Source organism: Odocoileus virginianus, chromosome 1, assembly GCF_023699985.2.
Source record: "Odocoileus virginianus isolate 20LAN1187 ecotype Illinois chromosome 1, Ovbor_1.2, whole genome shotgun sequence".
Lineage (NCBI taxonomy): Eukaryota > Metazoa > Chordata > Mammalia > Artiodactyla > Cervidae > Odocoileus > Odocoileus virginianus.
In genome coordinates, this window is record NC_069674.1 from 14711254 (window position 1) to 14738898 (window position 27645).

Sequence of the window (27645 nt, forward strand, 5' to 3'; positions counted from 1 at the left end):
AATTGCTGCTTATTAAAATAGGTTTCATGGGAAACGACCCTGATGCTGGGAAAGATTTCAGGCAGGAGGAGAAGAGGGTGGGAGAGGATGAGATGGTTGGAGAGTATCACCAACTCAATGGACATGAGTTTGAGGAAACTCCGGGTGATAGTGAAGGACAGGGAACCCCGATGGACCGCAGTCCTCCGAGTTGCCAAGTGTTAGATGTGACTTAGTGACTGAACAAAAACAAATTTTGATTTGTTCAAAACTGTGGCTTCAGGAGTTCAGATGGATTGGTTATGTAAAAGTCAGGTTCCGACTTATCTGGGGATCTTTGTATTTCCATACCTGCCCTGGTGGAGAGCAGTGCCAGCTTTCCATTCCCTTTTAGACGTAAACATCCAGGTTTTTTCTTTCCTGAAGGCTGCTGCTGAGAGCAGAGTGGCTAGGGCAGTATTTACTTTCACTCCTCCTGTGTTTCTGTGTCTATAACTTGTCTTGACTCTAGCTTCCCTCTGAGCCTTCCCTTCTTGTCCAAAGTGGAAAGATTCTTAGAACCAGAAGTATGTGTAAAATCCAAAAAATATTTTTTTATATATATTATTCAATGTTTCTTAAGTACCCTAAATAGTGTCTTCATAAAGTACTTATTATAGCTCTCATGTTTATGTATAGCTATCTTAGGTGCTTTACAAAAGACATAAGCAGACCATAGTCTCTGTACCTCGAGACTTCATAATGGATCCCACTGATGTGGACAAACATTGGAAATAGTAAGAGAACATAATATAAAATCTAAGTTTATAGATAATGGAGAGGAAATGGTTGAATCTAATACTTGAGGACAACTTGACTGAAACTTATAAACAATTTTTTTTTATACAAGAATTTTTTTTCTACTAAATTAGAAAGTCTTATCATTCCAGACAGCGCAGTCCTTCCGGAGTGCAGAGTCTAAACTTCTTCTCTCCAGTCTAAAGCAGGATTCAAGGTGCCCTCAGCATTCCAGCTCAACCTTGACCACAGCTGCTTTTAACGCCGGTTCTCACGGCACCCGATACCAGAGCCCTGAACCCAAGTCAGCTTCAGCTCACCCTCTGTGCACCGCTTCAGGAAGCTCTTTCATGTCAGAAGTTCCCCCACCCCCATGCAGAGCTGTCACTCTGTGATAAACATTCTCGCTTAGGAAACCCACACCGTGACCTTTGGTGCTTCCAGGAAGTGTCCCAACGTGCAGCAATCATCGTAGCTTAATAAAGGCCCTCCCCCGCAAGAAGAGCCTCATCCGTGCGGCCTCTCCAGGCTGGTCCTTCCACCCGGTAGCTCTATGTAGGTGCCGGCTGGCAGGAGAGACTGTGGCAGCTTAAAGTTACTTTGCCGGTGACTTTTGGGCTCATTTCCTTCTCTTTTGAGGAAATATCTGCCAGTAAACAAATCTGAATAACTAGAGTTCATCTGTCAGTCCCTCTTACAAGCAAAAATGACCTTTCAACTTGTTACCCACAATTTTCCTCAAGACAGTCATCTTCTCTCCTGTTAGTATAATTGTCTTGATCGGAGCTGCATTATTTTTTTTTTTTTTTTTAAGGTAATATGGTAAGAGATCTTTTTTTTTTTAATTTTTTTTTTATTTTTATTAGTTGGAGGCTAATTACTTTACATCATTACAGTAGTTTTTGTTATACATTGAAATGAATTAGCCATGGATTTACATGTATTCCCCATCCCAGTCCCCCCTCCCACCTCCCTCTCCACCCGATCCCTCTGGGTCTTCCCAGTGCACCAGGCCCGAGCACTTGTCTCATGTACCCAACCTGAGCTGGTCGGAGCTGCATTATTGATGTAAATTTTCTTCACCAGCCTTTTTTCTTTCATCCTATTTCTGAATCTTTTTGTTCATCCTGCTTTTTTTCTTTTAGTTTTGGGATTTGTTTGCACTTGTGAAGGAGGCAGTCAGTAATATCTTCAGCTGAACTCTGGCAGTAAAGCAGAAAAAATTTGTTTAAAATCTGTCCGTTTTTGTGACAGCCACACCTGCAGGGAGTTTTCGGTGGCTTCTCATGAGAGTGAAGAAAAAAACGCTTGAAACTGCTTGAGTGTGAGCAGCTGCTTGAATGTGAGCTCTGGCTCACGTTGGCTTGTGCCCCACAGGGCTTCATCCTGGGTCCTGTTGAGCCTGGACGGGATCAGGGGTCAGAGCTTGTGGCTCGAGGGAAAGGTGGTGAGGTAACTCTCATTGGAAGTATTTAGGGCCCCAAGTTGTCACCCTGACGTACTGATGGGTTTCAGTTGTGAGTGTCTGTCTTTTGCTCCTGAAAGCAGAGAGTGAGTGTTAAGGTATCAGTAACAAGACAGATGGCACAAGCCGCACAGAAATGAGTCACTGGACTGCAGTCACAGTTTATATATTCTCTTGACAATTTGGGGATTTTGCGTTCTGTGAAGTGATGATGTATTTTCAAAGTTGCTGCTTGTGGTTTTTCTCTTTAATATTCTTTTAAAAAAAAAATCATTTTATTTAGTGAGTTATTGTATTTTTGGCTGTGCTGGGTCTTTAGTCGTGGAGAGCAGAGGCTACTCTCTAGTTGCGGGGCAGAGTCTTCTCACTGCAGCGGAGCACGTCCGGGCTCTAGGCGCACAGGCCTCAGCGGTTGCGGCACATGGGCTCGGCAGTTGCGGCTCGCAGGCTGGAGAGCACAGGCTTGGTAGTTGTGGCACACGGTGTGTGGGATCTTCCTGGATCACGGATCGAACCCATCTCCTACACTGGCCAACAGATTCCCCACTGGGCCACTGGAGAAGGTCCTCTTTTTAATATTCTGAAGTCAAAAAATTTTCTGTTTGACAAGATATATATATATATTTTTTTGATGTGGGGCACTTTTAAAGTCTTTATTGAATTTGTTACAATATTGCTTCTGGTTTATGTTTGGCTTTTTAGCGCACTTATGGGGTCTTAGCTCCCTGACCAGGGAGCGAATCCTCACCCTCTGCACTGGAAGGTGAAGTCTTTAACTCTAGAGTACCAGGGAGATCCCCAAATTTTCTTTCCTATAATAACCTATCTGAGAAATCATTTAGTACAACTCCTTGATCTGGAGATCCCAAAGAGCTACGAGTTTGTATTTATAGAGACTTACTGTTTCAGAAATTAAAACCGAGAAGTTTTAAAAAATTAAAAAACTACCTTGGTTTTAAATTATTAAAAAATGAACTAAGTAACCCATAACATGTTAACATAAATAGCATTTTATGAAAAATGACTTTTTCAAAACCACAAAAAGAATCACTTGCTAAGGAGAGTGACCTTGACTTAACATTTTTGCAAATCTCTTCATGTCTAACTTAATAGAAGACAATGGATTTTTGTGTCTGCTTCCGAATTCAGTCTCTTGTAGCATATCCTTCGAAGGGTATGAAGAGAGTTTGTCCTTCAGAGATACATAGTGGAAAGGGGAGAAGTATTTTAATAGCCTTTTTAGTTAATTGTGGATATTTGTCTTTGATACTATACCAGAATTTGACAAGAGGCAATTTCTTAAAGGTTAGTGACAATGTGGAATCTGAAACTATATTAATTAACTTTTTTATCCTCTTACATTAAGATCCATTTGTCTGTCTTGTCCTTTGAATGGGTCTTGGAAGTGACAGGCTCATTTCATTCTTTTCGGAGGAAATATCTGCCAGAAACCCAAATCTGAATAACTAGCCTTTGTCTGTCAGTCACTCTTTCAAGGAAAAATGACATTCCAGCCTGCAACTCACAGTTTTCTCAAAACAGATGTCTTTCTTTGGTGTGCTCGGTGCTAGATGCGTATTTTCTACTTCATGGAACAGAATATTTTAAAAAAAGGGGGGGTGGGGACTCTGGCCAGATTTAATAAGATTAATGATTTTTAATGCTTGACAAATATTTATTGAGTGTCTAGTGTGTGCCAAGGACTTTCTTCAGTGAAATAGCCCCTTTTTGGGAACTGTGAGGCAGTAAAAGATACAGTGCTTAATAGTGTAGTTTGGTGTACCTGCCTCCATCCATGCTCAGGCATGGGAGTTTTACCCATCACTGCTTTTGCACCATCAGCGGAACAGTTAAAAGGGAAGAAGCAGATAGCATTTTAGTGTTACTATGCAAATCGCTGTGGCCTCATGGACCTGTTTGCATATGGGTTTCCTCAGGTACAGAGTGCTGATTAGCTCTTTTCGACCTCCCCAGGTTTCTGCCAGGGTGGGCGGAGGTGGTTCCAGAAGGTGCTTTGACCCAGTGAGACTTAACAGGTTCTTGTTGTGTGACCACAGGTTTGGAGCAGCAACCATTTGTTTCCCAGCGCAGAGGAAGCCACTCTTTTCCTCGGAACGCTGGACACCATTTTCCTCTTCTCCTATGCCGTGGTAAGTTTTAGAACACTAGGCTTTTCTGTTGAGGAAAGATGTAAATGACTCCACATCTTGCCAAGTTGGTGAGGGATTTTGAATGTGCTGACTGAGGAGAGTTCAGTTTCCCTGGAGTTTATATTCTGTGTCCTTCCCATCCATCCATCTATCCACCCGTCCATCCATCTATCCCTCCGTCCATCCATGTGACAGATATTTCTAGAGCACATAGTGTATGCCTTGTAGTTTTCTCATTTGAGGGGAATTCATCAGTGAGCAGCACAGGAAAACTCCCGACCTTTAAAAAGCTTCTGTTCTTGACTGGGAACAAAGACAAACAGTAATACAGTTCCATAAGGAAGGACATTCCTGCGTGTGTTCAAAGGTGCTAAGTGCTGTGGAGTAGAACCAGGCAGGCAGTGAGTTTACCTGTAGGTAGGATGGCCAGGAAGGACCTTGAGAAGAGCAGAGACGTGAGTGTAGGTAGAGATTTCGGAGCCCTTTGCACATACATGATTTTTTTTCAAGATTGGATGAAAATCATCAAGAGAGTTGGTGAGGAGAGGGAAGAGAGGTCAGGGAGAGTTGATGAGGTGGGAGGACTGAGCTGGGCCCTGGGAAAGGGGTTCCTGCATCTGCAGCTGGGGAAGACGAGGATGGGGCGGGGAGGCTGGGAGGGAGCAGGAGAACCACGAGAGGGTGGCGGGGCCACTCTGACTGAGGCAGTATCCTGGAATCGGGCAGCTGGAGTCCCTGACCGGTCATCGGGGACATCTGAAGTGGCTCGATGGTAAAGAACCCGCCTGCCAAGCAGGAGATGAGGGTTCGATCCTTGGGTGGGGAAGATCCCCTGGAGAAGGAATTGGCAACCCACTCCAGTATTCTTGCCTGGAGAATCCCATGGACAGGGGAGCCTGGCGGGCTACAGTCCATGGGGTCACCAAGAGTCAGACACGACTGAGCAACTAAACAGCAGCAGCCGTGCAGGTGATGTGAAGTACTGGGTGAAAGTCCCAGTGTCATCTCCACGTGTTTATTTGGGCAATTGTTAGAATATCCTTTCTGTGAAGAGGAAACTTACAGACACAGTTGGAGCAGATGTTGGATCATTTAGCCCAGCTCCTCAGCCCAGCCTTTTCGGTACAGAATCCCATCCAATGGTGCTTCCCCTTCAGCCTTTGAGGAAGTATTAGAGGAAGTCTTGTGGTCTCATGGTGGCCTAGTGCTACCAAGTAGCTATGATAAACTCAGTATCCAAATGGAATTTAACTTTTTTTTGATCGTTTCCTTATCTATAGAGTTATGGTAACATAGTTGTCTATAGGATTAAATAGGTTTAGGAGATAAAAGATACGTGCCATGAAAAATCAATGATCTGGACTTCCCTGGCTGTCCAGAATTTAAGACTCTGCTTCCAGTACAGGTGATGGGGATTTGATCCCTGGTCAGGGAGCTGAGATCCCACATACTATATGGTGTGGCAAAATAAAAAAAAAATCAGTGATTGTAGCTCTTTATATTGAGCTGCATTTCCTTCTGTAACTTCCAGGTATTGTCTGGGCATTTGGAGCAGTACAGAATAAATTAGGTCCCTAATGTGAAATACAATTGAGAGATTTTCTTCTCTGCCTTTACTATATATAAGGCGATTGTTGTTTAGTTGCTCAGTTGTGTCTGACTCCTTTGTGACCCCATGGACTGTACCCCACAGGCCTCTCTGTCTATGGAATTTTCCAGGCAAGAATACTGGCATGAGTTGCCATTTCCTACTCCAGGGGATCTTCTTGACTCAAGGATTGAACCCTTATTTCCTGCAGTGGCAGGTAGATTCTTCACTCTTGAGCCACCAGGAAAACCCTGTGTATAGCATAAGACCATGTGAATTGGAGCTTTAGAATGTAGAATTTTCTCTGACGCTTGTGGGTGCCTCTTTTGACTTAGTGAAAGGTTGACAGTAATGAGGGAGAAATATTTATTATGATGTTTATCATCTAAATTTTCTCGTGTGTGTGTGTGTGTGTGTGTGTGTGAAAGTCGGTCAGTCATGTCTGACTCTTTGCGACCCCATGACCTACACAGTCCACGGAATTCTCCAGGCCAGAATCCAGAATACTGGAGTGGATAGCCTTTCCCTTCTCCAGGGGAAACCTCCTAACCCAGGGATCGAATCCAGGTCTCCTGCATTGCAGGCAAATTCTTCACCAGCTGAGCCACAATATATATATGTATGATATAGTCAATTTATTAGAAACACCTGTATCTGAATTTAGGTATTTAGTTAAGACATTTATTCATTTTACATGTTTGTGGAAGAAACCTGAAGGGTGTTGCCCTTAGCTTTTTGGTCTGCCTTCCTGCTGTGTGTGTGTTTTAGTTGCTTAGTTGTGTCTGACTCTTTGCGACCCCATGGACTGTAGCCTGCTAGGCTTCTCTGTCCGTGGAATTCTCCAGGCAAGAATACTGGAGTGGGTTGCCATTCCCTTCTCCAGGGGATCTTCCCAATCTTCTATCTCCAGGGATCGAACCCAGGTCTCCTGCATTGGCAGGTGGATTATTTATCGTCTGAGCCACCAGGGAAGCCTGGAAAGTCCTGCCGTGAGCTCAGCCTTTTAACTCCTACCACTCAGTGGGAGGAAAGCAGAGGCAGAACACTTGCACTTATCTTCAGCTAATTACCATCTCTGCCTCCCTGGTCTCCTTGCCTCGTGGTGTGATGAAACCCAAGGGTTAGATTAAACAGGCAGGGCACGTGCCCCTGAAGCTTCTGTTCCGTAGGACATGTTGTAACATCTTCATTCAGAATGCAAATGGCTAAGATGAATCCCTTTGGGAAAGCAGGTACTGATGTTGGAGTTTATCTGCTCTAGAAGATGAAGTATATTTGTGTGCTTGTTTTATTATAATTATTTTTTTCCCCTAGGTGTCTCAGGCAGTTAGGGGGATCATATGGAAGGGAAATTTGCACTGGATTGCACTGTCTTGGTGCATGAAATGTTTACAGTGTGCAAAAGCAGTTGTTTCTTGAAACACTGGTGAGACTGATACAGAGGTCAGGCTAAGCACGAGAGTGAGGTGTAATTTTGGGACTTTGTTTGCCTCATTTACTTTCGAATGTACCTTACTTTTTGCAGGCTGTGTTGTTACCCAGAGCTGTAAAATGAAATGCTTTCTTCTTAGGGCCTTTTCGTCAGCGGTATCGTCGGGGATCGGCTGAATTTGCGATGGGTTCTGTCTTTTGGCATGTGCTCTTCTGCATTAGTGGTAAGTTGAAAAGCGTTGTTGTTTTCATTCCAGTCACTGTTATCTTGGCCAGGAATTTTAGAATCCAAGCAAGCCCCCTACTTCTGTCTGTAGAATAGAACAGTAAGATGAATCTTTGGTTTTCTGATCCCTTGGGTGCCTTTTTGGTTAAGGGACATCTTGAGAGTGTGATTTCAGTCACACCCCTTCTTTGATTCTCAGTCACCAACAAAAGTCACCGCATAACTCGAGTGGCGTCCAGTGCTCTCGAGAACCCGGTCCCAGCTCTCTTCTGCAGTCGCATCTGCCCTGCGTGTCACCCCTCTGCTTTCCCAAACCAAGCTGCCTTCCGTGGCCCTCACGCATCCTGCTCCTTTCTACCTCACTGCTGTTGTTCCTGCTCTTCCTGCCTTCAGTGTCCTCCGCTCAGCTCTTCATAGTCTAACTCAGCGTCTCCTTCAAGTCACTGGTCAGATGCCTGACTTTATCCACCCCACTCCTGGAAGTTGTCACTCCCTGTCCTGAGCCCCGGCCCCTGACTTGCCTCAAAGGCACTTCCTTTGTCTGCCGCTCAGCCTGCTTGTTTCCGGTCAGCCTTGTTGTCCCTAGGGGTCTGCAGCAGGGTGGTGGAGATCATAGACTCCGCAGGGCTGCACTGCCAGGCTTTCAGTCCTTCCCCTGCAGCTTCCAGCTGTGGTTTCGCTGTGCTTCAGGATCCGCTTTTCAATACCTGCACCCAAGGTTGCAGTGAGGGTCCTGTGAGTTACTTTGGGGGCGGGGGCGGCATTTGGAACAGTTCCTGGCGTATTCCGTGCTCCAGAGGGCAGGATCCGTATTTGAATCATCTGTATTTGTTCACAAGCATTTGTTGATTGAGTAAAAGCATGGGGCCTAGTTAGACCTTATTAATTGTTTTTCAATGTCTGTCTTTGTTGGATGGGGGAAAAAATTATTTTCCTTTATATTTCAGGGATTGAAACACTTTATTCACAAGCTGCTCACCCCCACATACATATAAACTGTTTTAAAACCTGTATATGTATTGCGTTGGCCAAAAAGTTCATTTGGGTTTAGGGAAAAACCTGAACGAACTTTTTGGCCAACCCAGTGTCTTCTTTCCTTTTTTTTTCACACACTTTTAGAAAAACTGAAGTATGTCCGTAAACTCACCCCTTTCAGTGTACAGTTTTGAATTTTGACAAGTGACTATAGTTGTGTAACTGCCACCCTGCCTTCTGTCCCCAGCCTCTGGCAGCCACTGCCCGTTGGTCTGTCCTTAGGTTTTCACTCATTGCAGAATGTCAGTGTAACTGGAATCATACAGTATTAGACATACACCATTTTTAAACCCACGCCAAACATTCCCAAAGGAGATTGACTGCAAATAAAACGCCCACCCCGAGCAGAATGCCTGGAAAAAAGCAGTCACTTGATACATGCCACCAAATGACTGAGTCAGTCACAAGCTATGCTGATACACTGAGTAGCCACGGTTAATAAAAATAGCTGGTGCTTTCTGGCCCCCACAATGTGCCTGGAATTTACACATGATCTCGTGGGAGTCAGCACATGTGAACTCCAGTAGTCTCTTTTACCGTCCTCCATAAACCAGAGGAAAGGGAAGTAGATGTAAGGTCACACAATGGGGACGCAGTCTTTTAGAGTTGAAGATGCAAGCTGGGGGGATGGGTCCTCGCTGCGTTTTACGCTGTCTGCCCTCTCTGCCTCTCTGGTCGGGGATGGTTTGATGCTTGTCTTGCCCAGGGCTGCTCTGAGCAGGGGCATCTGAGGAGTCTCCTGTGAGTCTCTCAGGCTGCAGACGTTGAGTGTGTCTGTCACAGAGGGTCTTGAGTTGGTGTGTCCATGTGGACGTGATGCGCGTCTCATCCTGTCTTCTTCCCTAAGGTGTTCGTCTTCGGCACTCTCACGGAATGGCTGCATCTCTACAACAAGGGGCTGTACTGCAGCCTGTGGATCGTGAACGGCCTGCTGCAGTCCACCGGCTGGCCCTGTGTGGTTGCTGTTATGGGCAACTGGTTTGGGAAAGCTGGGTATGCCACTTCCCTCCTCTTTCATTTCCCTGTTTGATAGTAGTTTTAATATCTGATTGTTCAGATTTGTCAGAGTCAATTCTCTCTATCCCTTTTTTTTTTAAATTTTAAAGTTTTATTCCTGGAGTATAATTGCTTTACAGTGTTACAGTGACGTGAGTCAGCTGTATGTGTATGCATATCCCCTGCCTCTTGCACCTCCCTCCCGCCCACCGCCCACCCTGCCGCTCCAGGTCATCACAGAGCACCGAGCCGAGCTCCCACTAGCTGTCCGCTTTATACGTGGTAGTGTATGTGCATCTGTGCTGTCCTCCCAGTTCGTCCCACCCTCCTCCCCTTACCCCTCTGTGTCCAGCTGTCCATCACTTGATCTTTTCAACACCACCCATGTCTTCCCTCTATTTGAGAAAGTTTAGAATAGCAGAGAGAGGAGGTTTCATGTCAAAGGACACTGGGAGATGGTGTGAACTCTATAGAGAAAGTCTAGCTCGTGAGACACGTTCACAGCACTGTTCTGACCACAGTCAGACTTTGAGTGTGGCTGAGGCAGTACATCTCAAATTATTATTTTTTTAATCTTCCCTTAGAGAACATAAATAACACATCATAATAATAGACATCTTGCATGCCATCTCATCATGTATCTTCCTGTGGGTTTTGCCTTCCCTGTTTTTGAGACTCAGTGATCTAGTTTGACCTTCTAAAATGAAAGATAAGGAAACTGAACTGAGAAGTTGTCCTTGGGACTTGCCTAGAGTCACAGAGCAAGGCTTTAAGAAGATGCAGATGAAGAATGCCAGACTTCGGGCCTTAGTTAAATTGGCCATTCCCCCCCATACCTTCTGTTATTTATCAGTTGTATGTGAGTTGGTGTGTGTGGTGGGAGCCATGGCATACGGAGGGGCTCCTGCTGGCAGATCTTCGGGGCCACTCAGGAAGACCCATACTTACCTACAGATGGAAAATCGCAGAGATACCCAGAGACTTGGCTTTGATTCTTATTACCATTCGTGACACTCTCCCTTTGTGGTTTATCATCATTTATGACTCTCTGCCTTCAGGCACTGTTAATTTGGATTTCTAGTTTCTGTCCTGGATAAATATTCATGTCTTGTGAAACGCACGTTTATTTTATTGATAGCTCTGTCTTTTTTGTCTACTCTCTGACATAGGGGCCAGTGCACCCAGCAGATACTCCCCACCCGCCGTGGTGATCAGTGCATGCTTTAGGCAGCTCCTCTCGGTTTTCTAGCTTCCCCAGTTTCCTAATGGGAGTAATGGTGCTTGCTTGATAATGATCTGTATTTGTTGTGAAATAATGTTTATGTTCAGTATGCTAGTGATTTCTTTGTTTGTTTGTTTAAATACCGTTATTTATTTTTGTGTTCGTTGGGTCCTTGTTGCTGTCCGTGGGCTCTCTCTAGTTGCAGTGCGTGGGCTGCTCATTGCAGCCTCTGTGGTTACACAGCACAGGCTGTCGCGATGCACAGGCTTCAGTAGTTGCGGCTCTCCGGCTCTGGAGTGCGGGCTCACTAGTTGTGGCGCATGGGCTTACTTGCTTCTCGGCGTGTGGCATCTTCCTGGACCAGGGCTAAACCCGTGCGCCCTGCGCTGGCGGGTGCATTCTCCCCCACCATACCACTAGGGGAGCCTGCCCTAGTGGTTTCTGTTTCTTCAGCTCCACTGTCACTGGTTTAATAAAGTTGATTTTCAGAGGTACTCATTCCCCAATGATACTTCAAAAAATTTATTTGTTTATTAGCTACATCAGGTCTTAGTTGCAGCACGTGGATCTTTATCACGTCCTGTGGGATCTTTCCTTTCAGTTGAGGAACTGCCTAGTTGTGGCGTGTGGGCTCCAGAGGGCGTCGCTTCAGTAGTTGAGGTACACGGGCTCAGTTGCTCTGTGGCATGTGGGATCTTAGTTCCCCAAACATGTATCGAACCCACATCATTTATATTACAAGGTGGATTCTTAACCCCTGGACCACCAGGGAAGTCCCTCCCCTCTTATACTTTAGTTTTCTTTTGGAGTAGGTGATGCTGTTTGTGTGCTGTTTATTTTCATTAAAATTTTTAAGGTAATGTCTTTCCATTCATGATTTTTAAAAATTATACCAAGGCTACTTGATTATTGTTGTGAAGCCAGCTATTACAAATGAACAAAGAGAAATAAAGGCAAAAACCACTTGAAATCTTGTTATTTCAAGATAATACTTTGACATGTATCATTCTGAGATAAACCTTATCTGAGCTTTTCCAAATTGGATGACACTGGGTGTTTGGTAGCAGTGACTGGACAGTCTTAACTCTTCGTTATTTCTCTGTTTCAGTCACAAACAGCACATTCAAGAAAGCCATTGCAGTTTGCTTTTGAAAGTGAGACAGTCTGTTTTTAAGCGAACAGCAACTAGTAAGTGAGATCGATGATGCTGCGCTTGACACAGAGTGCCTCTTCCTGTGAAATGTAGCAGTAAACCGCAAAGTACCAGTAAAACTGTGACAGCTTAGAGTCACAGTGTTTTCAACCATCCCTCCCAAATCATGTCTTTGATCAGCGTATTCTTCAGACCCTGCCCTTTGCTCTCCCTCCAGGGTCCTCTTGGTAGGTTTTGTGTTTTAAAGGCTTGGGGCATTATCGTGCTGGTGAAAATAGAGATTGTCTAGTTCAAATCATTTGATTTCCAAGTGAAAAAAGTTAGATGATCTACTGAAGACATTGCCCTGAAAAGCTGTTCCCTTGCGTGAGTCACATCTCTCCTCCCATTGTCAGGGGTCATTGTTTTTTTTTATGTCTCGCCATATAGCATGCAGGATCTCAGTTCCCCAGTCAGGGGTCAAACCCGTATACCCTGTATTGTGAGCTTGGAGTCTTAAACGCTGGACTGCCAGGGAAGTCCTGGGATCATAGTTTTTTAGAACACATTGAGGCTGGTAGTACTAGTAGATACACCTTTGTAGGCCCCAAATGTCAATTCTGCCACTGCACCCAGGCCTTTGAGGAGCTCAGCGCTTTCCAGATGAAAGCATCAAGCCCGGGCCGTGGGCTGGTGGCCATCACTCTGCACAGCTGGAAGTGGCTTCTGAACACGCTTTTTCACTGTACAGTGTTGTCTCCCTCTCCGTTTTTGTTTTTGATTTTTGGGGGCTGTACCTTGCAGAATGGGGGATCTTAGTTCCCCAACCAGAGATCAAACTGGTACCCCCTGCATTGGGAGCTCGTAGTTTTAACCTCCGGACCACCCAGAAAGTCCCTGCAGTTTTCTTGTCTCTCTTCTTCCATTCGGCACAGTAATGTTGAAATTCATCCATGTCTGCATCAGTAGTTCATTCCTTTTTATGACTAAGGAGTCATCCATTGTATCACAGTTTATCTGTTCAGCTGTTGGTGAACGTCTAGGTTTTTAGTTTTTGGCTTTTACTATTGAAGCCACTGTGCTTATTTGTTAACAGATCCTTGTATGGACACATGCTTTTGTTCCCTTGGATAAATACCTTGGAGTAGAATGGCTGGATCTTATGGTCGGAGCATGTTTATCCTTCTAAGAAACTGGCAGTTTCTCCTAAAGTGGTTGCCCCGCTTTATGTCCTACCAGCAGTGTGCGGGTCCTAGGTGCTGGGCACCCTTGCCGACGCTTGGTATGCTGAGTGTGTTTTGACTTTGCTCTTCTGTTAGGTGCGTAGTGATACCTTGTTGTGATTTTAATTTGCATCTCCCTGAGTTTGATGATGCTGAGCATCTTTTCATGTGCTTGGTGGTGGGTTTAGTCGCTAAGTGGTGTCTGACTCTTGTGACCCCATGGACTGCAGCCCGCCAGGCTCCCCTATCCGTGGAATTTTCCAGGCAAGAATACTGGAGTGGGTTACCATTTCCTTCTTCATTCATGTGCTTATTTGCATCTTATTTTAAGTGTGTGTGTGTGTGTGTGTGTGTGTTTAAAGCGTTTATTAAAATCTTTGCCCCCTTTTCAGAAACTTTGTATTTGAGATGATTATAGATTTAACACTCCTTAGAATTTTATTGCATTGCTTATTTTTCACAGTATTGAGTTCTGAGATTTCTTTATATCCCAGCAGCAAGTCTTTTGTCAGATAAGTGGTATCCAGATAGTTTCTCCCAATCCATGGGGCTTGTATTTTTAAATTCTCTTAATAGTGTCTTTCAGTGAGCTCCAAATTGAACTTTAGTATAATAAAGTCTTAGAAGAAGAGAGCTACCCGGTTAAGTGTTTTGCCATTTGGGTGTACTTAAAAAAAACACACTGGAATGGAACATTGATTCTGTGTAACGTGAACCTGCACTGTGTGGCCATTCTGTACTTGAGCTGCACACGGAACCCGTTCTGATTGTGTTGTCTTCCGTTCTGCTCTGTTCCCATCTTAGGCGAGGGGTTGTCTTTGGTCTCTGGAGTGCCTGTGCCTCAGTGGGCAATATTTTGGGCGCGTGTCTCGCTTCGTCTGTTCTGCAGTATGGTTATGAGGTAGGTGTTTTTTTTCCTAGCTTTTTCTTCAGTGTATAAATACATGTTTTATTTTTAGGAAGTAATCCTGTGACCATTTAAAATGACCTAGTGCTGTGTCTGGGAGGAGCAAGGTTTGTACTAAGAGTGGACAAGCTTATGGTAAATTAAAACACATTAAAAAAAATTAGTCATGGAAAAACACCTAAGTCTAAAGACATAATCATTTGGAGAAAAGTACTTGCCACTCATGTTACAGATAAAGAGCTAATCTTAATATATAAAGAGTTGCCCACAAATTGATAAAGAAAAAGACTAACAACGCATGGAAAGAAAGGTAAAGGATTTGAATGTGTAGTTCATGAAAAGGAAAGAGAAATGGCTTGTAAACACATGACAGGATATTCCACTTCACTCAGAACTTGTTTATTCATTCAGTAATATTCTTAAGTTCCTCTTAAGTTCCTCTTAAGTGCCCCAAGGCAGTAGAGGATGGAGCCTTGACCCAAAGAGCCAAAACTCTCTGCCCTTATAGGAGTTTAGGTATTAAGTGGTAAAGAAATGCAAATTAAAACTACACTGTAAAAAAAAAGAGAGAAAACCTATACCTTATCCTTATTAGATTGGTAAAATTCCAGAAGTTTGATACCATGTTCATTAGGAGGTGACAGAGCAGGCATTGCCAGGTGGGAGAGTAAAAAACTTTTCTTGGGCTCAATATAGGAATGTCTGTCAAAAGCCCAGTCACTTAACAGGGCTTCCCTGGTGGCTCAGATGGTAAAGAATCTGCCCGCAATGCGGGAGACCTGGGTTTGATCCCTGGGTCGGGAAGATCCCCTGGAGAAGAGAATGGCAACCCACTTCCATATTCTTGCCTGGAGAATCCCATGAACAGAGGAGCCTGGTGGGCTATAGTCCATGGGGTTGTGAAGAGTCAGACATGACTGAGCGACTGACACATCAGAATTATAATGGCTCTGACTTAGCAGTTCGACCTCTGTGAATTAATCTGACTGAGTATACTTCATTATTTACAAAGAGTACATCTGCAAGGTTATTTACTTCAGCATTGTTTGTAATAGCAAAAGATTGGTAACATATGTCAACCAAATGGGAACTAGTTAAACCATGAAACACCTGTTCAGTGGAATCTGTGCAGCTGTGAAGTAGAATTAGGCAGCCCTGCGTGTCCAGATTGGGATAGAGCTCAGTGATGTGTTAAGTGAAGATAACTGTGTGTTGAGTATTGCCATTTATGTGAAATGGAGGAAGAGTTAAAGAGTATCTATTGTATTGGCTTGTATGTTTCCAAAACAAACTTTGGAAAGTACAAGCTAAATAACAGTGCTTATATGTTCGACAAATAAAAATCGAATGGCTCATGTCAACGGAGTGCCTGTTCAGAAACCTAATAATTGGGAATTCCCTGGTAGTCCAGTGGTTAGGACTCCAAACTTTCATTGCTGAGGATGTGGGTTCAGTCCTTGGTCGGGGAACTAAGATCCCTCAAGCTATGCAGTGCAACGAAAACAAAACAAAACCCCAAACCTAATAACTGAAAGTAAGTTGCTCTTTTAGAAAGTAGGTAACAGTTTTTAAACAGCTTGCCAAGTGTTTGGTCCTTGAGGAGTTTTGGTCTAGTTAGGGCCAGTGGGAAGTCCTTCCTGTGTTCATAGTCACCTTTTCCCAGGTTTCTTAGCTTCACACCTGGATTGTACTAATTGGCTCAAATGGGAATTTCAGGTCACCCCATTGGCTGCTCCCAGATTTGAATTCTGGAAACACTCATTGACACCTCAGGCTCCATTCTGTCTTAAATAAAATTCACTGATGCCACCTGGCTCTCAGGTGTCTCACCTGGACCGTCGGAAGGACACTGTTCTTCCCTGTGACCCCCAGCACAGCTCTCAGCTCCCCCCGTGCAGAAGGCTTCCCGTCTCCCGCCCGCCCGGTGCCAGGGCTTCAGTCATGCTGGGAAAGGTGGTCACTTGCCAGGATTTTCAGCTCTTCCCTAAAGCACTGTCTTCCCTCCTTCAAAACCTCCTTGGCTTTTTTCTTCCAAATTCAATTCCTCTGTATGTTTCCTATGGGGACTCAGTCTTCTCATTTATCCAGCTCCATGCTGCCTATATTAATGTGTGGTGTCTCTTTTTAAAATTTATCTTGATTTAGTTTTTGGCTGTGTGAGGTCTTGGTTGTAGCACTCAGAGTCTTCGTAGTTGCACCAGCTTACTTGCTTCACGACATGTGGGATGTTATTTACCCAACCAGGGATCGAACCCACCTCCTCTGCATTGCAAGGCCGGTTCTTAACTGCTGGACCATCAGGGAAGTTCCTATTAATGTTGTGTGTAGTGTGGAACCCCCCTCAACTGGAAACTGTCTTTGAGGGCAGATACTGTCTGTCGCGTGAGGCTGAGTGGTGGCAAGAACGCTATTTTTGGAGCTAATTCTGACTTCCCAATTGTAATAGTACCACGCAGTGTCCAGGAGACCTTAATTATCCTCTCTGAGCTCCACAGAGTCCCTGGGAAAAACTTGTGAGAAAACAAGTAAAATACTTAGCTCAGTGCCTGGCACAGGCCAGGCGCCCGGTGCTCATTTCCTTCCCAGTCGCCCCGTCCTCCCACATGTGTCTCTAACGACTGTGTGGTTAACGAGCATCCCAGATGTGTCAGAAGCCCCTTTCCCCTTCCCACTCCACAGTATGCCTTCCTGGTGACGGCGGCCGTGCAGTTTGCTGGTGGAATCGTCATCTTCTTTGGACTCCTGGTGTCACCGGAAGAAATTGGTGAGAGAAGCTGCTTTTCTACTCAGATCATCTTGCTAACATGGGCAAAGAGAAACCTGAGGCTGGAACAGCCCGGATCTTTCTCTCTAGGAGAACTGTGAGCTCCTTTCAGTGAATTAAAAGAGCAGTCTTACTGTTTTGTGTCCTGTCGACGCCACAGCCTCGCCTGGCACAGCTGCAAATGTTTGAGGGAGTGAGGCTCACCTTTTTATAGATTCAGGGAAAACTCATCATTTGCAAATGAGGTTTTATAATGGAGACATTGGCTTGAAATTAGCATGGATGGATTTCGAATTTCGCTTCTTGAGACAGATCTTTTTTTCTTCAGAAGAATAATTCAGTGAAATACTTATCTGTGGTTAAATACAGATCGTACAGGCAGAACGTACAAGTGAAACCACAGAAGCAGATAGATGTATGATTCTTAAGTTTTACTGAAGAGACACGTCAGTTTAATAGTAACGTAATTAACGAGTTTCTGTATGTAAGAGAGATAGCGTGATGTAGTTGAAAAAACATTACTTTGAAGCCGGATAAAGGAGAATTTGAGTCCTGGGTTTGTTGCTCATTAGCTGTGTGACCTTAATTGACCTTGGACTCTGAACCTTAGTAACTTTTTCTGTAAAATGCAAATAAAAATAGTGTGGACCGCATAAGTAATGGTACATGTAAAGCACTTAGCACAGCGCCGGGCACCTGGAGGGCACCCTCTCACTGTGGCTGTCTCTGTTGCAGGTATCCCAGGTATCGAGACAGAAGAAAATTTTGATGAAGACTCGCACAGGCCGTTAATTAATGGTGCTGAAAATGAAGATGAAGCTGAGCCTAATTATTCAATCCAAGAAGGCAATACTGTGACCCAAGTGAAGGCAATAAGCTTCTTCCAGGCTTGTTGCCTTCCTGGAGTTATAGCGGTAAGGACTGTTCAGATCTCCCCACCGAAACTTGGGCGATACCATAGCCTGGATAGTAGCACTGCTGGGGATAAGGCACCTTGAAGCTGTTAGCCTCTCTTTGAGACTTTATTTCAGGACTATATGTCCAGGGGAATCGCCGACAGTGGCCCTCAGCCTGTTTCTGTATTGACACCACTTGAAGTTGTATCTGATACTCAGTGTGGGGGTTGGCACCTTTTCTGTGCAGAGCCAGATGTAAATGTTTTCAGCTCTGGGGCCCCGTAGTGTCTCTGCCACAGCCACTCAGCCCAGTAGACCAGAGGACTCCACAGCCAATATGGAACCAGCAGACCTGACTGGAAGCAGCCTGTGAGCCCCCGTTTGCTGACCCTGATACTAGAATTTGAGTAAGAAGGCAAAAATGGATATTTTTGAATATATACCTTTTGGCCTGTTGAAGTCTTATAGAATTATAAGTAGATCAAGAGGGGCTTGAGTGGTTTGTTAAGTCTGTCTTCTTTGCCTGTATTCTTGCCATTCTAAGGAAAAAAATAGTTTGCCCTTCTGTAAAAGGCCAGAGCAGGATGCTCCACCGTATCCCTTGGTAGTGCATTCCAGTGTTTCCATAACTTCCACAGTCAGGTTTTTTTCCCTAACGTCTAAACTGAGTCCATTCTGCCAGTTTTTCTGTCTTGGTGTTTCGGGCCTCCAGCGCGGGAGTGGAAGTTAAGAGGCCTCGGTTATGTTGCCGGCTTACCCACTGTGAGGCCTGTGGCGTTACTCAGCTCTTCCTTGTGTCTTAGTTCCCCTTCCTGTGGATAGAAGGCCTGCCAGTCCATCCTCCCTAAGTCTGCAATGTCGAGTTATTATATGAGTAAACACCTTTTTAATTTTATTGTTTAATGGTGCTTTATGAATACAACCTCTCAACTAGATTCAGAGTCTGCTGGTTGTCCTATTTCATACTTACCTGCTCCCTTCTCCCTGTGCCAAGCTAAGAGAACTGATACTTGCCAACAGATAAAGTTTAAGCGTGAGTTCAAATGGAAGTGTAAGTTCCCACAATTCTTCAACCAAAAGATGATGTGTCATACAGGGAAATGCATGTTCCCTAGGGGCTTTTTCTTATGCTAATGATGAGTTATTTTTTTTTACAGTAGTTATTAAAATATTCTGCTGGTAAGAGTTTAATTTCTAAGGCAGGACTTAGATTTGTTGTGACTAAACGCGGCGCTCTCTTGCTATCCCTTTGTATTTCACAAGCTATTGTTCCCCGCCATGGGCAGGGTATAAAGTAAATCCAGTGAACTTAATCCCTTTGTCTTTGTGGCCGGCTGTCTGGACAAAATGGTTGAGATTTGGCTCTCTAGGGGGCAGCTGTCCTGCCAGGAAAGCCCCTTTAAAACAAGTGATACCTAGGGAATAAGTGGCAGCTCCAGGGAAGAGAATATACTAGCCAGACACCCTTTGAAGTGTCTCTCTGTTCCTCCCCCTTCTTCCTTTGATGCTGAATGTCAGGATTTCCTGGTAATAATGTGTTGAATATAGGCTTCTCAGCCCCACTGCCATGTTAAGGCAGCTCTCACTTACTCCTCAACCTAGAGCCACAAGGCCCGTGACGATCCTGTGCTTTCATTTTTGACTCAGAGCTTCCAGAAACTACCCTATGAAAGTAGTTTTCATGCTGATGCTTTTCTTAGACCTTTGGAACTAGAGTCCAGTCATGTTGCTTTGCATTGGTCATCATATTAACTTTGAAGCAAGTAGAACCTGAAAGGTCTGGCTGCTTGCAATAAAAGCTGTGATGTTTACTGGATTCGTTTGCTTATGGTTAGTGTTCCTCAGTGGCATGACTACCTTTTATCTTCATCTAAATAAAGAAATGTGAGTCCATGCCCTGCCTTATGGTTCAAAACACCGGTTTGCTTCTACCAGAGAGCCAAAAGGAGAAGACAGTGGGGACAATTAGGGAGTAGTCCTCTGTGTTTTTAATCCCAAGGCTTATTGTACTGCCTCTCTAGACACTAAGTGGGGGGAAGAGAAGAGGAGGACCAGGACACGCAGGCAGTGGGAATTTATAGGAACATTTAGGTTTAAAATCAGGTACTGTTCGCCCCCAACTCTTCCGTTTTGTTTTGCTGTTTAATTGCATTAGAACAGTAGTTGTGCTGTGCTGTTCGCTCCTTACTGACAGTGGTGTTTTCCTTGTAGTATTCACTGGCCTACGCATGCTTGAAGTTAGTGAATTACTCCTTCTTCTTCTGGTTGCCCTTTTATCTGAGTAACAACTTTGGATGGAAGGAGGCCGAAGCTGACCAGCTGTCCATCTGGTACGACGTCGGAGGAATTATAGGTATGGCCAATGAAGCATCTTTTCCTCTAGCAAGAGTGAGTCACTAGTCAGATTTTATTGGGTTATGAAATCTGGCATCATTTAAAGTTTTATCACTTATTCTACAGCCATTTTTCTTAAATTGTCCTACTGGTAAATAGCCAAACTCTTTAAAAAAAAAAAGCCCATAGAAAAGAAGACCCAGCCTGCGGCAGCCCTGTGATGTATAGGGCTCTTTTTTCTCAGCCCTTTGTTGCTGGATCAGTTCTTTTGTCCTGGGACGCACCGGGATGTTGCTCTCTCTGATCTCTTTAAGTGTGAGCCTTTTGTACACTCCCAGGGATTGCTTAGCTCTAAAGCTAATTGTATGTCAGAGATCCGAGTTATGTTCATTTTACCTATCACCCACAGCCGAATAAGGGAAATATACTAGCTTAGTGTATTGACTGTCAGATTATAAAGGTAGGAATAACAGCAGGGATTATTTTGTTTCGCAGTTGCTTCCTTGTACACAATAGAATTCAATAGTCTCTTTTTGCTATAGCTGGAAGCATAAACGAGGAAGTGGGAAACTTTAAAATCAGAGAGACGTACAGCATGCATGTCTGTGGGTACCACCTACATGACTGTGGCAGAACCTTGGTAACCTTTGTGTAATGTTTACATCTAGACATGTGGACAGACTAAACTGCCCTGAGCATATGGAAGCACAGTGTACCCTTAGGTGGTGTGCTGTTATTGTGTTTGAACTTGTGTGTCCCATTCTTTTAAAGTTGATTTTATTTATTTATTACTTTTGGCTGTGCTGGGTCTTCGTTGCTGCCCAGGGTTTTTTTTTTCTTCCCTCTGGTTGTAGAGAACAGGGGCTACTCTCGAGGTGCGGTACACAGACTTCTCCTTGCTGTGGCTTCTCTTGCTGCGGAGCGCCGGCCCTCGGGCATGTGGGCTTCAGTAGTCGCAGCTTCCGGGCCGTAGAGCCCAGGCTCAGTAGTCGTGGCGCGTGGACTTAGCTGTTCCACGGCATGTGGGTCCTCTCAGGTCAGGGAGCAAACCTGTGTCTCCTGAATTGGCAGGCAGACTCTTCACCGCTGAGTCCTGAGGGAAGCCCCACAGCAGATTTTAATAGTGACTTTTTGCTACAGCTGGAAGTGCAAGTGAGGGAGCTGTTGTTCAGTTGCTCAGTTGTGTCTGACCCTTTGTGACCCCATGGACCGTAACCCGCCAGGCTCCTCTGTCTTAGGATTCTCCTTAAGAATACTGGAGTGGGTTGCCATTTCCTTCTCCAGGAGATCTTTCCGGACCAGGGATTGCACCCACGTGTCCTGCATTGGCAGGCAGGTTCTGTACCACTGAGCCACCAGGGAAGCCCAAACAGGGAAGTAGGAATCTTCAAAACTAGATGGATATACAGAATGCCTGGTAGTGGGTACCACCTGCATGACTGTGGCAGAACCTTGGTCGCCATCCTTTACATTTAGACCTGTGGACAGACTCAACTGCCCTGAGCACATGAAAACAAAGTGTATCCTTAGGTGATAAGCTGTTATTGTGTTTGAACTTGTGTGCCCTCGTTCTTGGACTCAGAGCCGAAGGAGAGGATGCTGCCTTTAGACTTGCACATACTTCTGTGTCCTGAACAGATTTCTGATGAGGGTGTACCAGATGTCCCAATGCCCTGAGATTCTAAACAGGACTGAATCTGAATGTGACTGTGTTGCTTCAAGGATCTACATCATCTCTTCTTTTTTTTTTAAACTGTATATTTATTTATTTGGCTGTGCTGGATCTTAGTTGCAACACCCAAGATTTTCAATCTTCATAGTGATATTCCGGCTCTTCAGCTGCCACATGCAGACTCTTCAGTTGCGGCATGTGGGATCTGGTTCCCTGACCAGGGATTGAATTCAGGCCACATGCATTGGGAGTGCAGAGTCTTAGCCACTGGACCCCCAGGGAAGTCCCCCACATAAATTTTTTTTTTTTTTAAACATCTTGACTTGGTTTTTGCCAAACCATAATTGCTGCGTTTAATTTTAGTGAATATTTATGTTCACTGCTACTCATAACCTGTGACACAGAGTCTAATTAATTATCTTTCAAATAAAAAGAAGGGGGGAAAAAGGCAAGAAAAGCCTTCACAGCTGATTGGAGAAGGAAAAACAGCAAGGAACAGTGAGTGTGGGTCTGATGATTTTTCCTGATTTGGGTGTCTGACTGGTGGTGTCTGTCCCCATCTGCCATCGTGTGAGTTGACAGATGATCTTTCTTTAAAAGGAAATTATGGAGGAGATTTTTTTAGGAGAGTCAGCTCTCTTGTTGGATAGACCAGTGTTAGGATCCTGCCGGCGGGTGGAGGGTACGTGGTAAGCAAGAGTCAGGTAACTAAGCTAATTTTGAGATGTTGATTGGGTTGCACTTCTTTGTGCTTGAAGGTGGAACGCTGCAAGGCTTCATCTCTGACATGTTACAGAGGAGAGCGCCGGTGTTAGCTCTCAGTCTGCTTCTGGCCATCGGGTCCCTGGTTGGATACAGTCGTGAGTATCTCCTTGCAGTTAAACTGTTTGCCTCATCTCTTAGGACTAAGGCATTTACTTGCCTTGAGTCAGTGATCAGCCCTGGGGAGGTGGTTGAGACCAGCCACCAGGGCATAAATGGGATCTTTGTATTGTCCTGTGAACAGCGGTAGAAGTATCATTACGTAGGTTTATTTGCGTTGGGGAGGAAACTGGCATCTCTTGTGCTTTGTTGGTTTGTTTAAAAGCTTGCTTGGGAGTGTATCTGCTTTGTCCAAGGGTAGGCTCCAGCCATGCAGCATTAGAGCCAATAAAACAATAAAAGGGACAAGATTTCAAAAGAGGAAAGATGGTAATTAGTAGGTTTGGTATATGTCCCTTAAGATGCTGCTGAGATAGGAGCTTTCCTGTAGCTTTTAGAAGTGACAGTAGCTTGAGCAGCAGCCAGAGGCAGACATTACAAGTAAAAGTCGGGAGCGGCGGTGATGGAGCCGTGTCCGCTTGCTCTCTCTGGGAGTGATCTGTGAGGTCACAGAATCCAGGCCTGTGTGTCCTGTTGGGTGAAGACACACGTACTGCGCTCCTCACGTCATCACCCCGTGTCTGTGTCTCTCCTCGCAGGTTCTCCAAACGACAAGTCCATCAATGCGCTTCTGATGGCTGTCACAGGTATGGCACAGGCTCCATTTCACTGTCTTGTTCCTCTGCAAATAAAAAGGGAAAAAGGAAACTGCTTGCTCCTTCAAGCTGAGTTATTCTAAAGCCTTAATTATAGAAGACTCAGGTGGTAAAAGGAAAGATGCCTCCCCCAGATCCTGCTTCTCTGCTCTCATGTTACTGCCTCAGTCTTGGTGTGGCAGAAGCAGTCCTTTAGAGATTTCCTCCGATTTTTGATTGCGGCCCACATCCGCTCATATCACTCCCGGAAGTGGTGTAGGAAGAATGCCCCGTTGGAAACCAGTTCACCAACTTTCATAAAGTCCAGTATAGCTGGTTTTTCCTCCTATTTGGAATTGGTCAGTATTTCTTCCCTTGAATCCCAGATGAATCAGTTGGGTGCCATTCGGGACCATGTTATGGAAAAACTCCTGTTCTTAAATTTGAGCTCGTGGGATCGCTGGAGCTGCTGCCACTCTGTGAGACTCTTGGCCCTGTCTGCGCTCAGTCCTGTGGCAGCCTCACCGAGAACAGTGGCAGATGGAACCCCTTGCACCGTTTAAATCACTTTTTCTCCTCTCTATCTTTCTCAATGTTTGGTTGAATTTGGGCATTCAGATGCTCTGAGTCATCTCTGCCATAATAGAATTTGATAAACTAGTGCAGTTGTCAGTGAATGCACACTTCACCAGACTGGAAAGGTCTGTGTTCACTCTGTTTTCTAGAGGAAAGTGGGCGCTAACTAAGATGTTACATCTGGGGGAGTTTCTGTTTTTACAGGTAATTTTTCCCCCTTCTTTCCATTTCTCTCCAACATACCAGTTAGAATATTGGGATTAGAGTTTACATAATTCTCAATAGATTCCTAACATGTTGTTATGTGTAGTGTCTTAATAAGAACCCGTTCTGTTTCTGACTTTAGGATTCTTTATTGGTGGACCTTCTAATATGATAAGCTCTGCTATTTCTGCTGACCTGGGTCGTCAGGAGCTGATCCAAGGGAGCAGTGAGGCTTTGGCGACCGTCACTGGGATCGTTGATGGAACCGGGAGCATTGGCGCTGCAGTGGGCCAGGTGAAAGGGCAGGGAGGGCTGGACAGGGAGTGTTCAGCGGTGGGAGGGTCTGCCCCCCCTGCAGGGCCCCGGCAGGTGGCGCTCTTGTTCTGTAGTGCACTGCACTAAAAGCCTTGGGTTCTTAGTGACCTAACATGGAAGGCCCCTCTACATTTATCAGTTCCTCCTTTCCACTTTTACCTCCAGATTCTTCCTGTCTAGAAAGAAGCGAACACTTTGTAAGACAGATCCTTCAGTCCCTCTGCCCACCGCCCCCTCATCCAGCCTGAACTTGGCACTTCAGGGAGGCCAGGAGACACATGCTTCTCATTACCCGACACTTGACACGCAGGCCCCAGCTCTCTCACCCACCAAATACACATTCTTGCCACAGATCCCCGCCAGAAGTTGCCATGGACCCTGCAGCTGCCCTGAGATGCTTTCTCTGCTTCCTACAACTGTGTTTCAAAAGACAGTTCATAAATGTCTTACATCAGAATCAATCTGGGAGTTCATTAAAGTACAGAACACTTAGCTTACTGTGGATTTGCTGAGCGAGGGCCTGGGGATCTGTATTTCAATAAGCCATCCTGGCGAGTCCTGTGCACTCTATAAAGTCTGAGATCTTCTAGGCTAAGAGTGGCCTACTGTAGGTAGTCAGAACTGTTGTCTCTCTTTTTCTGGCCACGCTGCACAGTGTGTGGGATCTTATTTCCCTAACTGGGCATCGAACCTGCATTCCCTACATTGGAAGCGTGGAGTCTTAACCACGGGACCACCAGGGAAGTCCTTGTCAGAACCGTTCAAATTGATCTGTCTTGCTTACATTCAGCTTAAGAAAGGCATTGTTTCTCTGGGACAGTCATGAGTATGTGTCTCTCCTGGGGTATACCACTCTCAGTCATTGAGTGCTTATTTTGTAAAATATAGATTTGAGAATCAACTGCATGGATAAAATATTTGAAACTTTGACAATGACGTCGTGTTTAATGGGGAAAGAAAATATGGGCAAAACCTCAGAGAATGCTCAGTGGTCACAGAAACAGGAAGCCAGAATTTGAGGGGTGGGGGTGTTACTCAGATCATAAATGAAGAGAGGTCAGGAGAAAGAGAATGGAAGGGAAAAGGCTTGTAGTTTTGACACTGAGGTCATTAGATGGCCTTGAAGACTGATGCTTTGCTCGCTTAATGGGGGTGGATCACTGGTATCTGATCGTGAGTGGTTAATACGAGAGCAGATGTCGCTGGAGATTGTTGTTATTTAGTTGCTCAGTTGTGTCTGGCTCTTTTGCGACCTTGTGGACCCACCAGGCTCCTCTGTCCATGGATTTCCCAGACAAAAATACCGGAGCGGGTTGCCATTTCCTTCTCCAGGGGATCTTCCCAACCCAGGGATCGAACCCACATCTCTTGCACTGGCAGGTGGATTCTTTACCTTTGAGCCACCTGGGAAACCCATTGCAGGAGATACACCATCTTAACGCACATCTCTCCCTGGTCATGCGGTGCATGTTTATTTGTTCACGTCTGTCTCTCCCACTAGAGCTTCATGAGGGCAGTGTGTTGTTTTGTGTTTTGCTGTCATCCCAGTCCTAGGAAGAGTGCCTGGCACATGTGAGACGTTCAGGTACTTGTTGAATGGTTGTAGCAAGAATGGTTTATAGGATCAGGGTGTTAGCTTATTTGATTATGAAACTAAAGGGAAAAAAGAAAACTTAGCAATGGTAAGAGAACTTTGTTTTCTTGCCATGCTCTGGAGTAGGAACTAAAAAATGCTATTGGCCACCTGGTCAGATGTCTTCATATAAAGGGTATTGGGCATCCTTTTCTGAAATGACTGTATTTTAGATTTTCCTTCTTAGCTAATGTTTTCTTCATTATTCAGATGGATGGATTGTAATTTGCATTTCAAGGAGTTTTTTTTTAATTAGAATGCCTGCCAGTCTTAAGATCCCTAACTAGGAACTTGGGGGTGGGGGGTCAGCATTAGACTGACTTTCATGGTTTTAGAAACAGAATCAGGAGTAAATCATTGTTCGCTTTACTCATTCCCCTGGCATGTTGATTTTTGAATGATTTCCTACTGTTTGAGGTGTAAAACCCCAAACTTCATAACTTAATATTAAAAACTTCGGACTACCCCTGGTGGTCCAGTGGTTAAGACTCCTCGCTTCCACTGCAGGGGGCGCAGGTTCAGTACCTGGTCAGAGAACTAAGATCCCACATGCTGCACAGTGTGGCCAAAACAAAAACAGAAATTCTATAAACTTGGTCCCTAGCACTCGCCTAAGTCACATTGAATACCTTTGTTCTCCCAACCTCCCCTTGACTTCCCAAGAAAAACACTGCTTTCTCCTCCTGGTTTCCACAGCAGTTGGTGCACACCTGTAGTGGGACAGTTGCCACAGTGTTTCACACTGACTGGTTGGTTGATCCCCTGTGTCAGACTCTGCCTTCCTTGAGGATAGAACCGTGCTGTGTCCTTCCTCTTTGCTTTCCCAATGCTTAATATGTTTTTGACCCACAACAGGGGCTCAGTAGGTTAAATTGCAGTGTTTTCCCAAGAGAGATGAGAACAAATGTCCACATAAACATTTTTACACAAATGTATTTCACAGCAAATGATTATTTACAATAGCTAAGAAGTAGAAACATCCTTATGTCCATCTACCGATGAATGGATAAGTAAAATATGATATATTCATATAATAGAGTATTATTTGGCAGTTCAAGAGGAATGAAGGTTTGATAGATGCTACAGTATGGAAGAACTTCAACTCTATTATGCTAAGTAAAAGGAGCCAGTCACCAAAGACCACCTATTTATGTGATTTCATTCATTTGAGATACCCGGAATAGGCAAATCTATAGAGAAAGAAATTAGATTAGTGGTTGCTTTGGGTTGGGTGGGTCTGGAGAGTGACTCCTAATGGGTTTCTCTTGGGGTGATGAGGATGGTCTAAAATTAGATTATGGTGATAGTTGCACAACTCTGTAAGTATACTAAAATCCATTGAGTAATATGAGCTTAGTATTATGTAAATTATATGTCAGTAAAGCTATTTAAAAGATAAAGTAGCATTCAGAGCGTTTGGAGGGCCACTGTGCTTCCTCTAATGGGTGATTACACCTCTGCTTTTTTGTTTCCCATGAGGCTGTCCAGGCTAAATCACTCAGTTGTTCTCCTTTAATTTCTCCCAATTTTACTAATAATGTGATCAAAGAACATGGATTAAATGATCATTTCGGTGGTCAGCTGAGTTTTGAGAAGGGTACCAAGACCACTCACTGGGGAAAGA

General features: G+C 44.7%; 1 protein-coding gene across 4 annotated transcripts in view; it reads left to right on the forward strand.

Moving 5' to 3' along the window:
* The window catches only part of SLC37A3 (solute carrier family 37 member 3), a 91420-nt gene that overhangs the window by 14381 nt on the left and 49394 nt on the right, over nucleotides 1–27645 (forward strand). For all 4 annotated transcript variants that reach the window (XR_011486741.1, XR_011486742.1, XM_070464941.1 and 1 more), the window contains exons 4-13: nucleotides 4279–4371; nucleotides 7531–7614; nucleotides 9499–9644; nucleotides 14029–14125; nucleotides 16811–16895; nucleotides 17631–17809; nucleotides 20003–20144; nucleotides 22556–22657; nucleotides 23258–23305; nucleotides 24216–24367. Coding sequence is in view for 2 of the 4 variants with exons in the window: in XM_070464941.1 (XP_070321042.1) it covers nucleotides 4279–4371; nucleotides 7531–7614; nucleotides 9499–9644; nucleotides 14029–14125; nucleotides 16811–16895; nucleotides 17631–17809; nucleotides 20003–20144; nucleotides 22556–22657; nucleotides 23258–23305; nucleotides 24216–24367 (1128 nt within the window). In the remaining 2 variants the exon portion in view is untranslated. The remainder of the gene's footprint in view (nucleotides 1–4278; nucleotides 4372–7530; nucleotides 7615–9498; nucleotides 9645–14028; nucleotides 14126–16810; nucleotides 16896–17630; nucleotides 17810–20002; nucleotides 20145–22555; nucleotides 22658–23257; nucleotides 23306–24215; nucleotides 24368–27645) is intronic.